This window comes from Equus przewalskii, chromosome 18, assembly GCF_037783145.1.
Source record: "Equus przewalskii isolate Varuska chromosome 18, EquPr2, whole genome shotgun sequence".
Taxonomy (NCBI): domain Eukaryota; kingdom Metazoa; phylum Chordata; class Mammalia; order Perissodactyla; family Equidae; genus Equus; species Equus przewalskii.
Window position 1 is genome coordinate 13618147 of NC_091848.1, and position 15588 is coordinate 13633734.

Here is a 15588-nt window from a genome sequence, read left to right on the forward strand (position 1 = left end):
GCCTTGCTGTCTTGAACCTTGGACTGGGCCAAGCCTATGGACTGGGCCAAACCAGCCATTGTTTTATGAGTAATTGTTTTGAGAAGTCAGCAGGAGAAGGAACATCTTAGTCACAAAGACAGAGCATTGTGGACTTTCTGAAGATAGAATCAATAGTCAATGTTTAGTCAAGACTAGCTCTCTGCCTCCAGCTCCAATTAAAACTCTTTGTAATACAACCTTCCTTCTGTGCCTTTAAAGACCCCTGACTTTTACTCGCTAGTGGGACACCATTTGGGTTTTTCTACCTGAATCTGTGCTCCCCAAATTGCAATTCTTTGATCCCAAATAAACGCTTTACTCTTAAACTGGTTTCTGTTTTTGCAAGTTGACAAGTTCATGGTTGAGTAAAGTAAATGCAATATTTATTCCTTAAAATCTATACTTCTCTTTTTCTATTAAGATATTATTTAAGAAACTTATCATCTAGTCCGCAAACAAGTACAGAGACCCTGCTCAATAGACGTGCTGTTTAAGCAGACATTTAAATTGTGGGAAGAAATGTTTACTCTGTTTGCCTTTGTTTTTCTTTTGACTTGTCCCTGAGACAAGATCATTACGAGACTCGACTGAAAGTTTGATTGCCCTGTTTGCCTTATGTCAATTCATCAATATGGAATAAATAAGAAAGTAATCAATGTTTTTTTATGGGTACGAAAATAAAAAAGGGTTATAAAGGAGTGTCGTCCTCAAAAGTAACTCCTGTTTAAGATATCAATAGCCTTCTAGTATGGGAAACCTTCTAAACTAATTTTGTCAGCTATATCCTATCATCTTTATTTGGTACTGATATTTTATACCCCACAAATGTGACTCACGAAACACTATTAATGTGGAGCCAAGACTCCAATCTTTACGGGAAGATTTACACAATTTAAAATGATGACACATTCAATTGTAGGGAGGAGTCTAACTTTTTAGATTGTCCTGGTTGAAGCCTGGTTTAATGCAGAGTTTAAAAAGAGAGGGAGGTATGTTTCTTTTATATAACAGCCTTCCCCCATCTTTTCTGGCTGCCCCTTCTCATAGAGGTTACAGCTCACACGTCAGTCCCTCGACTCCTGGGCTAAAGTCACCGTCTCCAGTCCTCAGGTCCCTCATCATCCCATTGCCTTCTTTTTCCTTCCAGGCTCTGATCACCTCCTGCGCTGACGTCGTTTACATTGCCTGTCAGTGTCGCCGTTGCCGGCACCCCTCTCACAGGGCTCCTTGAGGGCAGGGACTTTCCCTGCTCACTGGTTTTCCCAGCAGCTAAAACACAACCTGGTAAACCTCAGGCACTCAATAAATGAGCAGACCAGACAAAGGCTTCCATTTCTTGAGTAGATGTCTTAGATTGGGTTGCCCCAGAAGTTAACTCTGAGACAAGGATGTAAATGAAAGTAATTTTTAAAGGGGCTTATACGGGAGCTTATTAGGAGCCCCAGTGGGGAAAGAAGGGCAGGAAGAGCAGGAAGGGAGGCATCAAGGATGTGTTTTCAAGCCCTTTATTGTGGGCAGTTGGGCTGCAAATCTGCTGGGGATCTCCAGGAGACAGTGTAGAGCTTGATGCAGGGTCACCCTCCCCACAGAGCGAAGGGGCTGGACTCCTGCCAGCTCTCAGTTGATGGCGGCTCCTGGGGGCTAGGAACACTTTCAGTTTGCCCTGCACACAGGCAGCCCAGAGTAAGTCTTCAGTCAAAGACTTGCACGCGCTTGCAGTTTGAAACCTTGTGGTTGGCATGTAGCAGCCACCTCAGGTAAAGCTGATGGCTGGGGGTTGTGGTCAGGAGGAATCTGCACCAGGGTCCCAGTGGGCTGGGAGGACCAGCCTCCCAGAGAGGCACGATGTGGGGCTGGAAGCAGGGGCCAGGGCAGGCTAGCTTATCCTCCATTCCTCTCCTAGCTTGGCATTCGGTCTGTCTTCCCAAGGATTCTGCACAATTGGGCTAGGAGAGGGTGGGAACATACCTCAAGTGGGAGTCTCTGAATTTCCTGTGATGTTACTTACACGCCAGGTTTATGGGGACACTTATGTAAGTTATAGCAGTTTATTTGAAAACAAATATTTTCTAGTGTATTATTTCCCTATTTATTTCAGTAAAATTGTCTTTTTGTAACACAGAAATTTTCAACTTTCTCTAGTCTAATCTCTTGATTTTTTCCTTGTAATTTCTTTTATCCTTTCAACACCCAGAAAATAAGAGCCCAACTTAATGGTACTTTTTGCTGGTGTTGTATCTTAAATATGTTTAAAGGTACATCAAAGTTTAGAGTTTATATATTTTTAAGACACACATAGCTCAGTTTCATGCTTAAACATGAGCTCATACATCTTTTTCAAGGTTGGGGAAACAATATATATTCTTAATATTTTTCAAAATTCCAGTAAATTATTATTGTGACAAATAGCTATTGTCTATTACATTCAAAACATTGTGATAAATGCTTTAAGGACAGAAATAAGAATCAGATGAGAATACCACGTCACCAGGAGTCTTTCGTTGGGTAGGACATAGGATATGAATTAAAGTTCTCTGTCTATATCACACTTACCATAATGTACATCCTCACACACGTAAGTCTAAAATTATCATCTATCAAGTCAGACAAATTTTTCTTTTTTTAGTTTATTCTTTTAAGTGTACAGTTCAGTGGTTTTAATTTTGCAAAGTTGTACACCATCACCACTAACATCTAATTCCAGAATATTTTCACCACCCAAAAAGGAACCCCAGATCCACTAGAGCCACTTCCCATTCTCCTCTCCCCTCAGCCCCTGGAAACTACTCATGTACTCTGTCTACAGATTTGTTTATTCTGGACATTCATATGAATGGAATCATATAATATGCAGCCTTTTGTGTTTGGATTTTTTTACTTAGCTCCATGTTTTCAAGGATCATTCATGATATAGCAGGTATTGTTACTTCAAATCCTTTTTTTTCATTTAAAATTAAAAAAATTTTAAACTTTTAAATTTAATTTTCAGATAAATTCACATACCGTAAGCTTACCCTTTGAAAGTGTATAATTTCAGTGGTTTCTAATATACTCACGAAGTTGTGCAACAAGATATTTTCATAAACCCAGAAAGAAACCCCATACCCATTAGTAGTCTTCATTTCTTTTCATGGCCAAATAATATTCCACTGTATAGGTACACTACAATTTGTTCAACCACTCATCAGTTGATGGACATTGGGGTTGTTTATACTTTTTGGCTCTTCTAAATAATGCTGCTATGAACATCCACATATACATTTTGGGACAGATGTATTTTTCTCTTGGGTAAATACCTAGGGAGTGGAACTGCTGGGGCATATGGTAACTCCATGTTTAACATTTTGAGGAACTGTCACATTGTCTTCCAAAGCGGCTGTACCATTTTACATCTCCACCAACAGGGTATGAGGGTTCCAATTTCTCTATATCCTTGGCAATGTTTGTTAATGTCTATCTTTTTTTATTATAGCCACTTGTGGGTGTAAAGTTGTATCTCACTGTGTTTTGGATTTATATTTCCCTAATGACTAGTGATGTTGAGCATATTTACTTCTGCTTATTGGTCATTTGTGTATGTTATTTTGCTGGCCAATTTCTGAGGCCTATGGCCCACTGGGCTTTTACATATGTAATATAATTTGTACAGTCTGCCTACAAATCCAGGTTTGAATTAGGATGTTTAAATGGATGCTCAAACTTAGAACTTAAAATAATTTAAAATCTGTAGTGCTATGACTTTCAAGGGATTTATAATTATTATTGAAAACTAGTATGTAAAAATTCCCCCAACATCCAGTTTATTAAAATAAACACACAGAACTCCTAAGTCCTACCTTTTTGACCATCGGTAGCAGGCTCTTCCCTGACCACAGCAGTTCAAGCCTGGTATCCTGTGTCCCCCTGATCTCTTCATTATCATACCTTCTCTGAAAGAGATATCAAGTTAACCCATGATGTTCAAATTTCCAGCTCACACTTAGCTGATAACAGTCTTGCAACTTGGGACTAAATAAACTGTTTTATTCTCACATGATTTTCCTCCCCACTCTTTCCTCCTTCACCTTCAAATAGCTCAATGTCATATTTGCCAGGCTGAGTACTCCAGTAGCTAATCTTTAAAAACATCTGGACAGGTGTAGACCTGTTGGCATTGGGGGCAGCATAACTCTATTGTACACACTGCAGGTCCTTAAGCATCCTGGCTTCTGGCTCTAAATGCTGAGCATTCTTTCCAGTCATTGCGACAGCCTGAAGAAGACCCCACACACTGCCAAATGCCCGCAGGGGACTGGTTCAGCTGCTGTTGAGACCACCGGAGGTGCTCACCCACAGATTCCTGGGCATTTCTGCATCCTTTCACCTACAGTTCTAGGACCACGTCATGCCAAAGGAAGGAGAGCAAAGCTACTAGCTTTTTTTTTTTTTTGAGGAAGATTAGCCCTGAGCTAACTGCTGCCAATTCTCCTCTTTTTGCTGAGAAAGACTGGCCTTAAGCTAACATCCATGCCCATCTTCCTCTACTTTATATGTGAGACGCCTACCATAGCATGGCTTGCCAAGCAGGCCACGTCCGCACCCGGGATCCGAACCGGCGAACCCCGGGCCACCAAGAAGTGGAATGTGTGTACTTTTAACCGCTACACCACCGGGCTGGCCCTGCTACTAGCTTTGAAAAGACAAACATCTTGATTTTGAAAGATGTGAAAAGAAGGAACAATAATAATGGCTACACAAAAGAAAAATTTAAAACAACTATCAACAGTACTCTTTACTAAAAAAGTTAAGCTCTTTATAACATCAGGCTCTCATATTGCAAAAGAAAATAATCATTAAGTAAATTTCAATCTTGTTACATAACATAAATTTTACACAGTATTATTTTTAGTCATGGAAATGAGTGATAAACAGCTAACTTTTATAAGTGATTAGAAGAGGGATCTTGTACAGTTAATTTTTTTAAATTGAGATATAATTGACATATAACATTATATTAGTTTCAGGTGTACAACATATTGTTTCAGTATTTGTATATATTGGTAAATGATCATCACAATAAGTCTAGTTAACATCCACCACCACATGTTACAAATTCTCATTTCTTGTGATGAAAAACTTTTTTTTTTTTATTTTTATTTTTTTCGGATGTCCATCATATTTCAAATTCTGGATACATTACATCATGTTCACCTCCTGAACACTAATTATAGTGCGTCCCCTCACATGTGACCCTAATCACCCCTTTTGCCCTCCCCACCCTTCCCCAATGGTAACCACCAGTCCAATCTCCAATGCTATGTGTTTATTTTTTTTGTCGTTTTTATCTTCTACTTGTGAGTGAGATCATATGGTATTTGACTTTCTCCCTCTGACTTATTTCACTCAGCATAATACCCTCAAGGTCCATCCATGTTGTCACAAATGGCTGGATTTCATCATTTCTTATGGCTGAGTAGTAGTCCATCATGTGATGAAAAACTTTTAAGATCTACTCTCTTAGCAACTTTCAAATATACAGTGTTGTATATTTGATTTTTAATGCATTCTCCCACACATCATATTTGCTGCCTGTATTAAACATTCCTACTGTTGGGTTAGAGAAAATCTGTGCTGTAAGCACGTAAGAAAGAGCGTGGAGCAGTTGCTCCCTTTGTTTAATGTAGCAAAATACTCTGTTTTGTATAAATAGATCCCCTCAGTTACCCTGTTGGAGAGAAAAGCAGCTGGCAGTGAAGCCAGGCGAGCTCCATCACCATGGCACACCGACAAATCAAAAGATAATGTTTATCAGCTTTCACATTTCTCTTTAAAGAGCCAACGCTGGAACTTACATGCCCTTTGGTCCCAGATCATGGATGAAAGACAGCTGGCTTATATCAAGGAATTCAGTCTGAAAAGAGGCCAAAAACCCATAGTTTAGAAAGTCAGAAAAAAAAGAGAGAAATTTATACATTCAAAAAACCACATATTAGGTACTGCTATGTGTAAACACGTCTGGGGTACTCTACAGACCACACAGATCATTAACAATCGCATTGCCCTGAAAGAGTACAGATTAGAAGAATATCCATAATTAAAACACAACCAAGAAAGTGACCTGTGCTCTAAGATGTAGAGATAAAATGCTCAAGAAGGTCATGCAGAGAGAATGTACTCCCAAAATTCTTTTGTGTTTGTTTTGTTGTTGGGGAAGGGGGATTGTGTCATATATACAAAACAAATAATAAAAGATTGTGTGAAGGGAGTGACTTTGGTGCCAGGTTTTGGAAGACGCTCTAGACTTGGCACGTGGAAATGGGAGGCAAAGGGGGAAATAGACTAGGAGAGGTATAAGAAGCTCGTGGGATGTACAGTTGGGTTAGAGTGAGCACGATGAAGGCGAGTCATGGAAAACGAAATGGCAAGTAGGTCGAGGGGAGATAGGGAGGTCTTTGAACTTCAGGAATACCAGAATATTCTAACACAAACTAAGATAATATTATGTAATTATAATATAAAAATAATTCTATTTTTAGTGAGTAGAAAGGAAGAAGTTTAGGCCTACCTTCACCGTATAGATTACAAGAAGATTAAAATCTATAAATATTATAATAGCAACATCAATGGCTAACATTTACTGAATGCTTAATATCTGTTGGCCCTGTACTAAGCATTTTTCATGCATTATCTCAAACCTCTTTGAAATAGGTGTTATTTTTTATGTTGTCAGAAGAAGAAACTGAGATTTAGAGCAGGAGTAGGCAAACCATCTCTGCAAAGAGTCACACAGTAATTATTTTAAGCTTTGTGGACCATAACAGTTAAACCACTGTAGCATGAAAGCAGCCAGACACAGTAAGTAAGTGAATAAGAGTGGCTGTATTCTAATAAAACTTTATGCATACTAAAACATGAATTTAATATAATTTTTATGTCATGAAATATTCTTCTTCTTTTGATTTTTTTCAATCCTTGAAAAATGTAAAAGCTATTCTTAGCTCCCAGACCATATGAAAACAGGCAGTGGGGTGGATTTGGTTTGTGGGCTATAGTTGACCAACCCTTGTTTTAGAGAAGTTAAGTAAATTCCCCGAGATCACATAATTAGCATGGAGTAGATTCAGAGTCAGGTCAGACCAGTCGGTATCCTCAAAACTAAGCTGCAAAAGCAAAAAGTCATTCAACATTTATCTTACTTACATCGAGCAAGTTTATTCTAGCTGGGTGAGCCCTAGATGAACCGAGAGGCATAGAGGGGAAAACCAACGAACGTGATGTAATTCTCAGCATACGCAGGAGTTTTACCTCATGTATCCCTTGAAACAACTAGACTTAGATATTATTTTGCTCCCAATTTAAAGAATTTTCTTTAAAAGCAGCTACAGTAAGCCCAGATCTGCCAATGGCTGTAGACCATGTCAATAACAGGTTTGATAGAAAAATCAAAGACAAAAAAGACATGTTCCTGGTGTCAGGAAGCAGAGGGGAGACCAGACATAGAAAACACTCCACATCAACAAAGTTCTGTGGGAAGAACCCTAACAGTTACGGGTGAAAGTAGTTACAGAGTTACAGAGGGAGAGCAACCACTGCCTAGCTGAGGAGACATCTCAGAGGAAATGGAATTTCCTCTGGCCTTGTCAATGGGATTCACGAAATGAAACATAACAGTTTTAAAGTTCTGTATATGTGATTGGAAATGTCTAATATTAACAATGTAAAAAAAATTACAAATCTCTCAGAGCTGTCAGTCCTTATGAGGGCCAACTAAATGCTTGCATTTCTTTCTTAGGGTTACTTGAGGAAGTATTTAAAATTCAAAAGGACTTAAGAACTCCAAATCAAGCACAGCCTCACATAGCATTTTTTATAAGAATTTTAAAATCCAAAGTCTTTACACTTCATTTCTTGTATAAAACATGGCAATTCAGTACCATGCATTCTTGATCTGATTTGTGGAAATGCTTTCTAACTGGAAAATGCATAGGCTATTAGAAGTGACAGTGCACACTTTGAGCCACAGAATCCAAAATATTTTAAAATCCGAAGCTACAACTGCTCATTTTATCTCTAGGAAGCAGAGAGAAAATGTCAATCCTAGTTTACACTGGAAGAAACCACTACAGAGGTGTAACTAGTTTATGCAAAGTCACAGAACAAGCGAATGAAAGAACAGGAAATGAAAAGCAAACATCAAGGAAATCCCTTATCTAATACCTGGATATTTTTTCATTCACATAGCTCTTATCATCAAATAGTTGACAACAGAAATATTCTTTGAAATAATTCAGAAATTATAACTTTAGAATATCGTAACAAACTTGCAAAATGTAAGAATTTCACCTAAACAAAAAAGTATATGTCAGCAATGCAGAAAATTTTAAATTGTGTATTAATATGAAATTTAAATTTATCCTAATGGTTTAGTTAAAAATTGAGTAAAGAGAGACTTAAAGAAAGAACTAGCCCTATTATACGGAAAAAAGATCTCTGGCAATAAATCTTCTAATACAGATTTATGGGATTGAAGGTAAATGTGCCAAGGTCAATTTGGAAGCAAACCTAAATAATACAATTAAAATTTAACAAAGATGGGCTGGCCCCGTGGCCAAGTGGTTAAGTTCTCGTGCTCCGCTGCAGGTGGCCCAGTGTTTCGTTGGTTCGAGTCCTGGGCGGGGACGTGGCACTGCTCATCAAACCACACTGAGGTGGCGTCCCACATGCGACAACTAGAAGGACCCACAACGAAGAATATACAACTATGTACCAGGGGGCTTTGGGGAGAAAAAGGAAAAAAATAAATAAAAAGAATAAATTTAACAAAAATGTGCTGTCCAAACTTCCCAGTGATAAGAATTCCATTCTCCATTCAGGCAGATGATTCTTAGGAATAAAAATTTAATGATCAATTTAGCCTGACAATATTCCACAGGGCTTATTGATCTCTTGAATAATGTTCTAGTCAATATCTTTTTTTGTTTTTTTTTCCAAAGGAACTTGTGAAAAGTACAACTAAATGTTAGGGAAATAGGGAAGCAAAGCGCTCCCATGCCAAGAGACAAGCAACACACCCTAGGGGTAACAACAAACGCTGGAAGTTACTTGACAATCACATACACACTGCTTCTCTACTCCATCTCTGTATTAGAAGAGAAGGGGGATGTTCAGAGGCCCCTTTATTCCTGAGGTAGCAAAAATTCAAGCAAGTGGCCAAGTAGGAAATTCTCGGCAGCAAGGAAGACAAGAGTGTGGGGTTCGGCAGTGCCCTTGCAGTGGGGGTAGGAGGTGGGCTCAGATGCTCCAAGAAAGGCTGCCTTCCAGGTAAAACCGTTAACACAGCTCCAGAGAGAAGAGGAGACATCTAACCTGTGGAGGAAACCAAGTGGCTGGAGCAAGGCCCATGGACCTCCCAAGTCTAAGACTCAATCGTAAAAATGACAACACTTCCCTTAATTTGCAGATGCAGCTGTTTAAACCAGGACAGCTTTTCCCTTTTGGCATGGAAACACTGTGTGCATCTTTATTAATCTTTACCCACTCTTCCCCTCAAGCTAAAGTTATTCATTCTACAAAACAAGGGAGAGGTGAACTCAGTATTATTGATCTGTCAGTGGGTTGTTTATCTTCACATTCCTTATCTCCAAGAAGGTGATTTCAAACTAATCACCATCTTGGGTAAGGAATCTGAGATACAGATGACACATGATTTACGTGAAATTAGCAATATCATCCCATCAGCTTGGGGCCCTCCTCTTGGAAATTATGCATTTTGGTTCATTTCTAGATTTTAATCTTCAATCAGAAAAACAAGGACATTTACTTTTCCTACTGACTCCTCCTTTAAATTCCCTAGAAGATAAGCATTTTCCAGTTAGGAATAAAAATGCCCAACTAGTGGGTTCGGTACTATAGCCAGCGTGAATACACTTCAGAACACAAAAGGAATCTTGTTGGAGATTTTACGTTATTGTACAATTGAATAAATATTATCTTTTTTTCTTTTATGTATTTATGCCTTAAGGAAAGGGCAAATACATTTATCTTCATTCTACAAGTGAGTAAAGAAAATGGAATGAATTACTAATAATCTCTAAGGGAACTGGCTGATGCTGAATTCACTAAAACACTAGGAAGCTTTGCTTTTCAGAACCTCACGGAGGGAAAAAGGAATAAAAATAAAAGAAGTCTTCATAATCTTGGAGGAAAAGGTTGTTTAAATACTAACGCAACCAATGACCATGTAAAAGTATGAAGAAAGAGTTGTCCATGTCTAATTTCAATGAAATTTTATTGAAATTAGGGACATGATCCTATTGGACCCCTTGACCTATGATCCATGATCCTATTGGCTTAAGGATCCAATTTAAGTTACATTGGGTTTATTTTACCCTTATAAAAATGTGTGATTATATAAAAATAACTTTTAATATGCTTTTAGCAACCAGGAGTTTTAATATTTCTCACAATTACTAAAGAGGAGACATAGATTCAATCTAATTTCACAAATATGAAGCTTGTAAATCTAGTTTCTAGGCCAGATCACATTTAGTATGAAAGGAAGAGAATGTTAGAGAACTAAAGTAGATCAAGCTGTATCCCATGCTTGAATCATTACGGAGAATTCTGCTGTTGAGGGGAATAATCCAAGTAGCCATCAAAAATGACAAGTAACACATAGCCAGCTATAACCAGTTTTTCCTATCCAAAGGAAATGTTTAGAAGACATTCTGTAACTTCTAAATACAATACGGCTCAACTTTGGAAAGATTTTTATGATTGGAAAAGAAATTACAATGAACATTTAAAAAAATGTAAACATTCTTTAACCAACATTAGAATCCAAAATGTAGTAACGCACAGAGAAAGAGAAGACTGAACTCAACAAGCACTGTTCTAGAGCCAAAAGTAATAGTAAAAGTAAAGTCACGGGCCGGTAGAAAAGTAAAAGACGTGGAAAATTACTGCATACTGGTACAAACACACATTTAAATAATTCTCTATTACAGCACATCTGATTTCAGAGAACACAAGAGGAGGCAGCATTTTTAGTAATAATAGCAGTAATATCCTTATTCATGAAGTTCTTTCAAAGACGCACATTCCTGAATCCTAGAAGAGGAGAAATCCTTCCCACCATCCTTCTCGACATCCTTTGATTGGACCCAAAGTGCTGCTTTCCCAGGAAAACTCTTCTCCAGGATTATGAAACCACAGAAGCTCCTTCAGCTCCATGGAACATCACAGTGCAAGATGCTGAAGGGGGGCTGTGGCCAGCCCCGGCTCAGTTGTGTATAAAGAGGACTAGCTGGGTGCCTGCTCCAGCCTCCAAATAATATGCTGGTAGGCAGCAAGCAAGCAGCAAGCCACCAAAAAATTCCAAGGAGTCAAGGCATTCTTGCTTCTTCTCCTAAATACACAGAGGGCTTACCTCTTTGTTTACATGTTTATGTGATGCCTGCCATTCTCTAAACTAGAGGCCAAATCATAACCTCGTCCACTCTTCAGTTCTGCACATACACCATATACATACACTCAACCCCACAGCAACACGGTTTATACACACACAGACACAAAAATACAATAATCCAGTGCATTCTCAGTTATCTGGACCTCTGGATAATTGAAGGCTAACCCTTTAAAAACATCCTCTCTCCAGGGCCTCTAAGATGGCAGAGCTCATAGTTTTCTGACTCCTTCTGCAAAGGTCACTCCCTCCTGCTTGCTGGCTGTGTGCCTCCCAGCTGCTTCTAAGCCCCATCACCTCTTCTCACTTTTCTCTGATTTCCCAAGAGATTTTTCTCTCCCTAGTTTTTCCCAAGCTTCTCACTTTCACATGAAAAAACAGGCCTTTTATAGGCATCACAGGCCAATCAGATGGCAATCACAGCATGCTCTTTATAATCTGCGAGCATTCAACTCTGCCCAACTGTTTTCATCACTTACCACTCAATGTTTTTTCTTCATGGTTAGAAATGCTTTTTAGCATTATTCTGGAAGCCTCATTCTGCAAGAAGCAGGTTGATTTCTAGATAATCTAGCCTTAGCAGCATCTCGTGTTCATTTAAATCTATTGCTATGGACATATTGTTATAGTCAATATTTTAAAAATAGTATCACCATAAATTGGATCCTTGCTGTCAAATCAATTTTCTATTCATTTCATTTATTTTAACTCCAAGAGTAATGCAGAAGTGGATACAAGAACTTGTGCTAATAAAATGATTCAAAATTTAGCTGACAGTTTACGATTTTATAAATTACTTCGAAATTTAAATCACTGAATAGTACTTACTGTTGCATGATAGTTTCTGTACATGGGCATTTTTAGTAACTTTGTCAAGTAATCTTCCAGTTGTTTCTGTAATGCAAATATTTCAGATAAGAGATATTGTCATACTCATAGAAAAATTTAAACAGCAACAAAGATGTCATCATCATTCCATCTTAACTTCTATAAGTTATTCAGTTATTTCTTAATCTTACCACTAGACAGGAATCCGGAATAGAATCGATGAGGTATTTCCATACTTCTCTTGAACCATTATTTAAATCTCTTCTTGCTATGTAACTTTCCACCTTATTACGTTTTTACAAACTGCTGACAAGGCTCAAACTGTATATTCTTTCAATCTTCCATAGTTACTAACACAGGACCTGGGCATAGTAGGTGGCTTTAAAGCATTTGTTGATTTTTATCAAAAATCTAAATTTCCTCAATTCTAAGAGTGAATTTACCGGAAGATATACTACAATTTTTTAACAGCTGTTCAGAGAAAAAGAGGAGGAAGGTTTAAAAAAGAGACTTTCTAGTAAGTTGTACCCTGATTTCAAATATGTTAAAATGTGGGCGGGGGAATGTCAATCACATTGACTAGGATACATGCTGACGCACTAGGTATTGAAGCCGGAGTTAATCATTTTCAACTGGACTCATATATGTACACATAGTAACCTAAAACTGCAGAATTTTATGTGTCTATGTATCTTGGAAAATATTTATTCCAGACCTCCAAAAAGAGTTTAAACAAGATGATAACTACGAAGGAGAAATCAAGTACATTCAGAACATAAAAGTCTCAGATTACAAAACAGAACTCACACTTTCTTAATTTTCTAGTAAAACAAAAAATCAATCTTCTGCCCTATGCAGCACTATACACTCAAACAGAGCAGGCAGGAGCGCCCCAGCTCCTGAGCTTTCTGTCCTACTGTTGTACACGTCTGTACTCTGTCCTACTCTTCTAGACCCTCGCGGCCCCATCTATAGTTGGGACTGAGATTGTATACACATTTAGGACAAGCTCCTCCAAACACTGAAACAAACATATGGAAATAGATGACTTTAAAAGAGTAGCTCTCAACACCCTCAATGATGAGCTCAATGTTGACCCACAACAAGCCCCAAGAGGCTCCTGCAGGGAGTCAGATTCTTCACACCGACACTCCTAACACAGACGGCTCTTCCTCTTCCAGGAAAATGCAGCCTCCCCAGGGCCAGAATGGCTTGGGGAAGAAGGGGCTACCTGACTCATTCCAGAGAAGCTAAACCAGCCTGGGTGATGGATTAGCGGGTGAGAGAAGGTGCAGCCAGGCCCACCTCACCTCTCAGTAGATGCCCTGTTTCTACCGAGCTGCAAAATCATGTTCAGAACAACAGAACAGTGTGAGGACTTACCCTTCTGCTAAAGAATTGTTCTTCTCTGACCATGTTTTCAGATGAACGGGGCAAACTTGGCATGTCTCGAGGCTCTTCTTTGACATTCTGTCTTCTAAATGTGTGTCTAAAACACATACACACACACAATGCAAACATTTATTAGATTATTCTTTGAACCATGACTCCTGTAATACCTTTCATGAGACAGCTTATTTTTAGAAGAGTCTATTTAATAGAACATATCCATCAACAATGGACTAGTTAACCCATAATATGAATGAAATACTCTTTCCACCCAACTTGTTTACTGGGATAACCTTATAATTAATTCTGAAACAGTTACCTCCTGGTGGGAATGGGGATTCGGATGAAGGCTTTGTACTTGAGCAGCTCTCTGTGAAATTCTTGAAAGTGCTTGAATTTCCGCTTAACTTGCCATTTAAATTCTCCATGTGTTAATTCAATAGTATAAAGATTGGCACTTGGTACCTACAGTGATAAATAAAAGTGGGTGTTATTTTAGATACAACAAAAATGCTAAAATCTCTCAATGAACAACAGCTAATTAACAAGTAACATACAAGTACCCTTAAATCCAACCTACTTATTTTGTACAAGTACATAAGCAACATGTTTTCAAAAACAACTGATTAAAGAAATAATATTCTCCTAAACGTTCACCTTATAACATACATAAGACAAACTCTGAGTCACACCAAAGACAAACACCCACAAATCATATTCTTCCAAATACACATACACACACACAAACACGCACTCACACATGCATGCACACACCTGAAACAAGAAACCAGGTAAAGGAGACAATGAGTGAAGGCCCTAATTAGCCATCAGGGTGTTGTCCAAAAGTATGAGCAGTGAACAGACAATTGGAGGGGGTGAAACGGAAGCTGGAGGAAACGGATTCCAGGAGCACCATCTTAGCCCACTTCCTGCCCTTCACAAATGACGTCAACGCTTTCTCCTTCTGAAACGCATTCCAAAGTCCATCCTATCTACAACATCGCCCTGCCCTGAAGCACCACCAGTGACCAGGATGATTAGAGGGAAAGAAGCAAAAGATCTTCCCACATGCAACATATTTTCCCCAACTACTTAACCAAAATGAATCTCCATTTTAAAATGTTTAAACACTTCTTATGAAAATGCAAATACATCTTGGTGACTAGTGAACTATTTCAATCAGAAGAGCTAACAGACCTGGTGGATGGGAGTTTTGAGATGGTAGAAGGGGTGAGAAGATGGAGGGATCTTTATAAAGCACAAGAGGTCTTGAAGGAAGCTACCACGGGGTGTGTTGCAGGGGTGGGGTACAGGCACTCTGGACACCTGGAGGACACGGGCCCCTACCAAGAGATCTAGGCACTATAAGTGTTGGGGGTGGGAGAGAGTAAATGTCTCCTACTCTGCTGGCTTATCCAGGCTCTGGTGTCAGCATCCCCATGGGTGATTCCTGGCCTGCTGCCATTCATTCCTGACGTTTGGCATATTTGACAGACTTCTAAAGCGTGGCCACTCTGTGTACATGTAGTATATAAAACATGTGCATGAGAATCAATGCAACTTGTACTCTTAAATCTGGAATCTAACCCCATCCCTAGTAAACATTCAAATCCAGCACTTGCTTTGCTTCTAGTTAGGATTCATGACACTTACTCCAACCAGAAGTTGAAGGAACCCAGTTCTGGGGTCAATACAGTTATGCATCACTTAACGACAGGGATACATTCTGAGAAATGTGTCTTTAGGCAATTTCATCATTATGTGAACATCATAGAGCGTACTTACACAAACCTAGGTGGTGTAGCCTAGAATACCTCTAGGATGCATGGACCTAGTCTCTGGTCAAGGGACACAGCCAAGCCAGGGTGACCCCAGTCTCGTATCTGGGCTCTCCGTTGTCTGAGTCC

At 38.9% G+C, this 15588-nt stretch overlaps 1 protein-coding gene across 5 annotated transcripts in view; it reads right to left on the reverse strand.

The window, feature by feature from the left end:
- PLD1 (phospholipase D1) overlaps nucleotides 1-15588 on the reverse strand; it is a 201844-nt gene that overhangs the window by 107095 nt on the left and 79161 nt on the right. For all 5 annotated transcript variants that reach the window (XM_008512881.2, XM_008512879.2, XM_070583129.1 and 2 more), the window contains exons 4-8: nucleotides 14001-14146; nucleotides 13676-13781; nucleotides 12293-12358; nucleotides 5853-5911; nucleotides 3858-3950 (exon numbers count right to left, since the gene is read on the reverse strand). In XM_008512881.2, the coding sequence (XP_008511103.1) occupies nucleotides 3858-3950; nucleotides 5853-5911; nucleotides 12293-12358; nucleotides 13676-13781; nucleotides 14001-14146 (470 nt within the window). The remainder of the gene's footprint in view (nucleotides 1-3857; nucleotides 3951-5852; nucleotides 5912-12292; nucleotides 12359-13675; nucleotides 13782-14000; nucleotides 14147-15588) is intronic.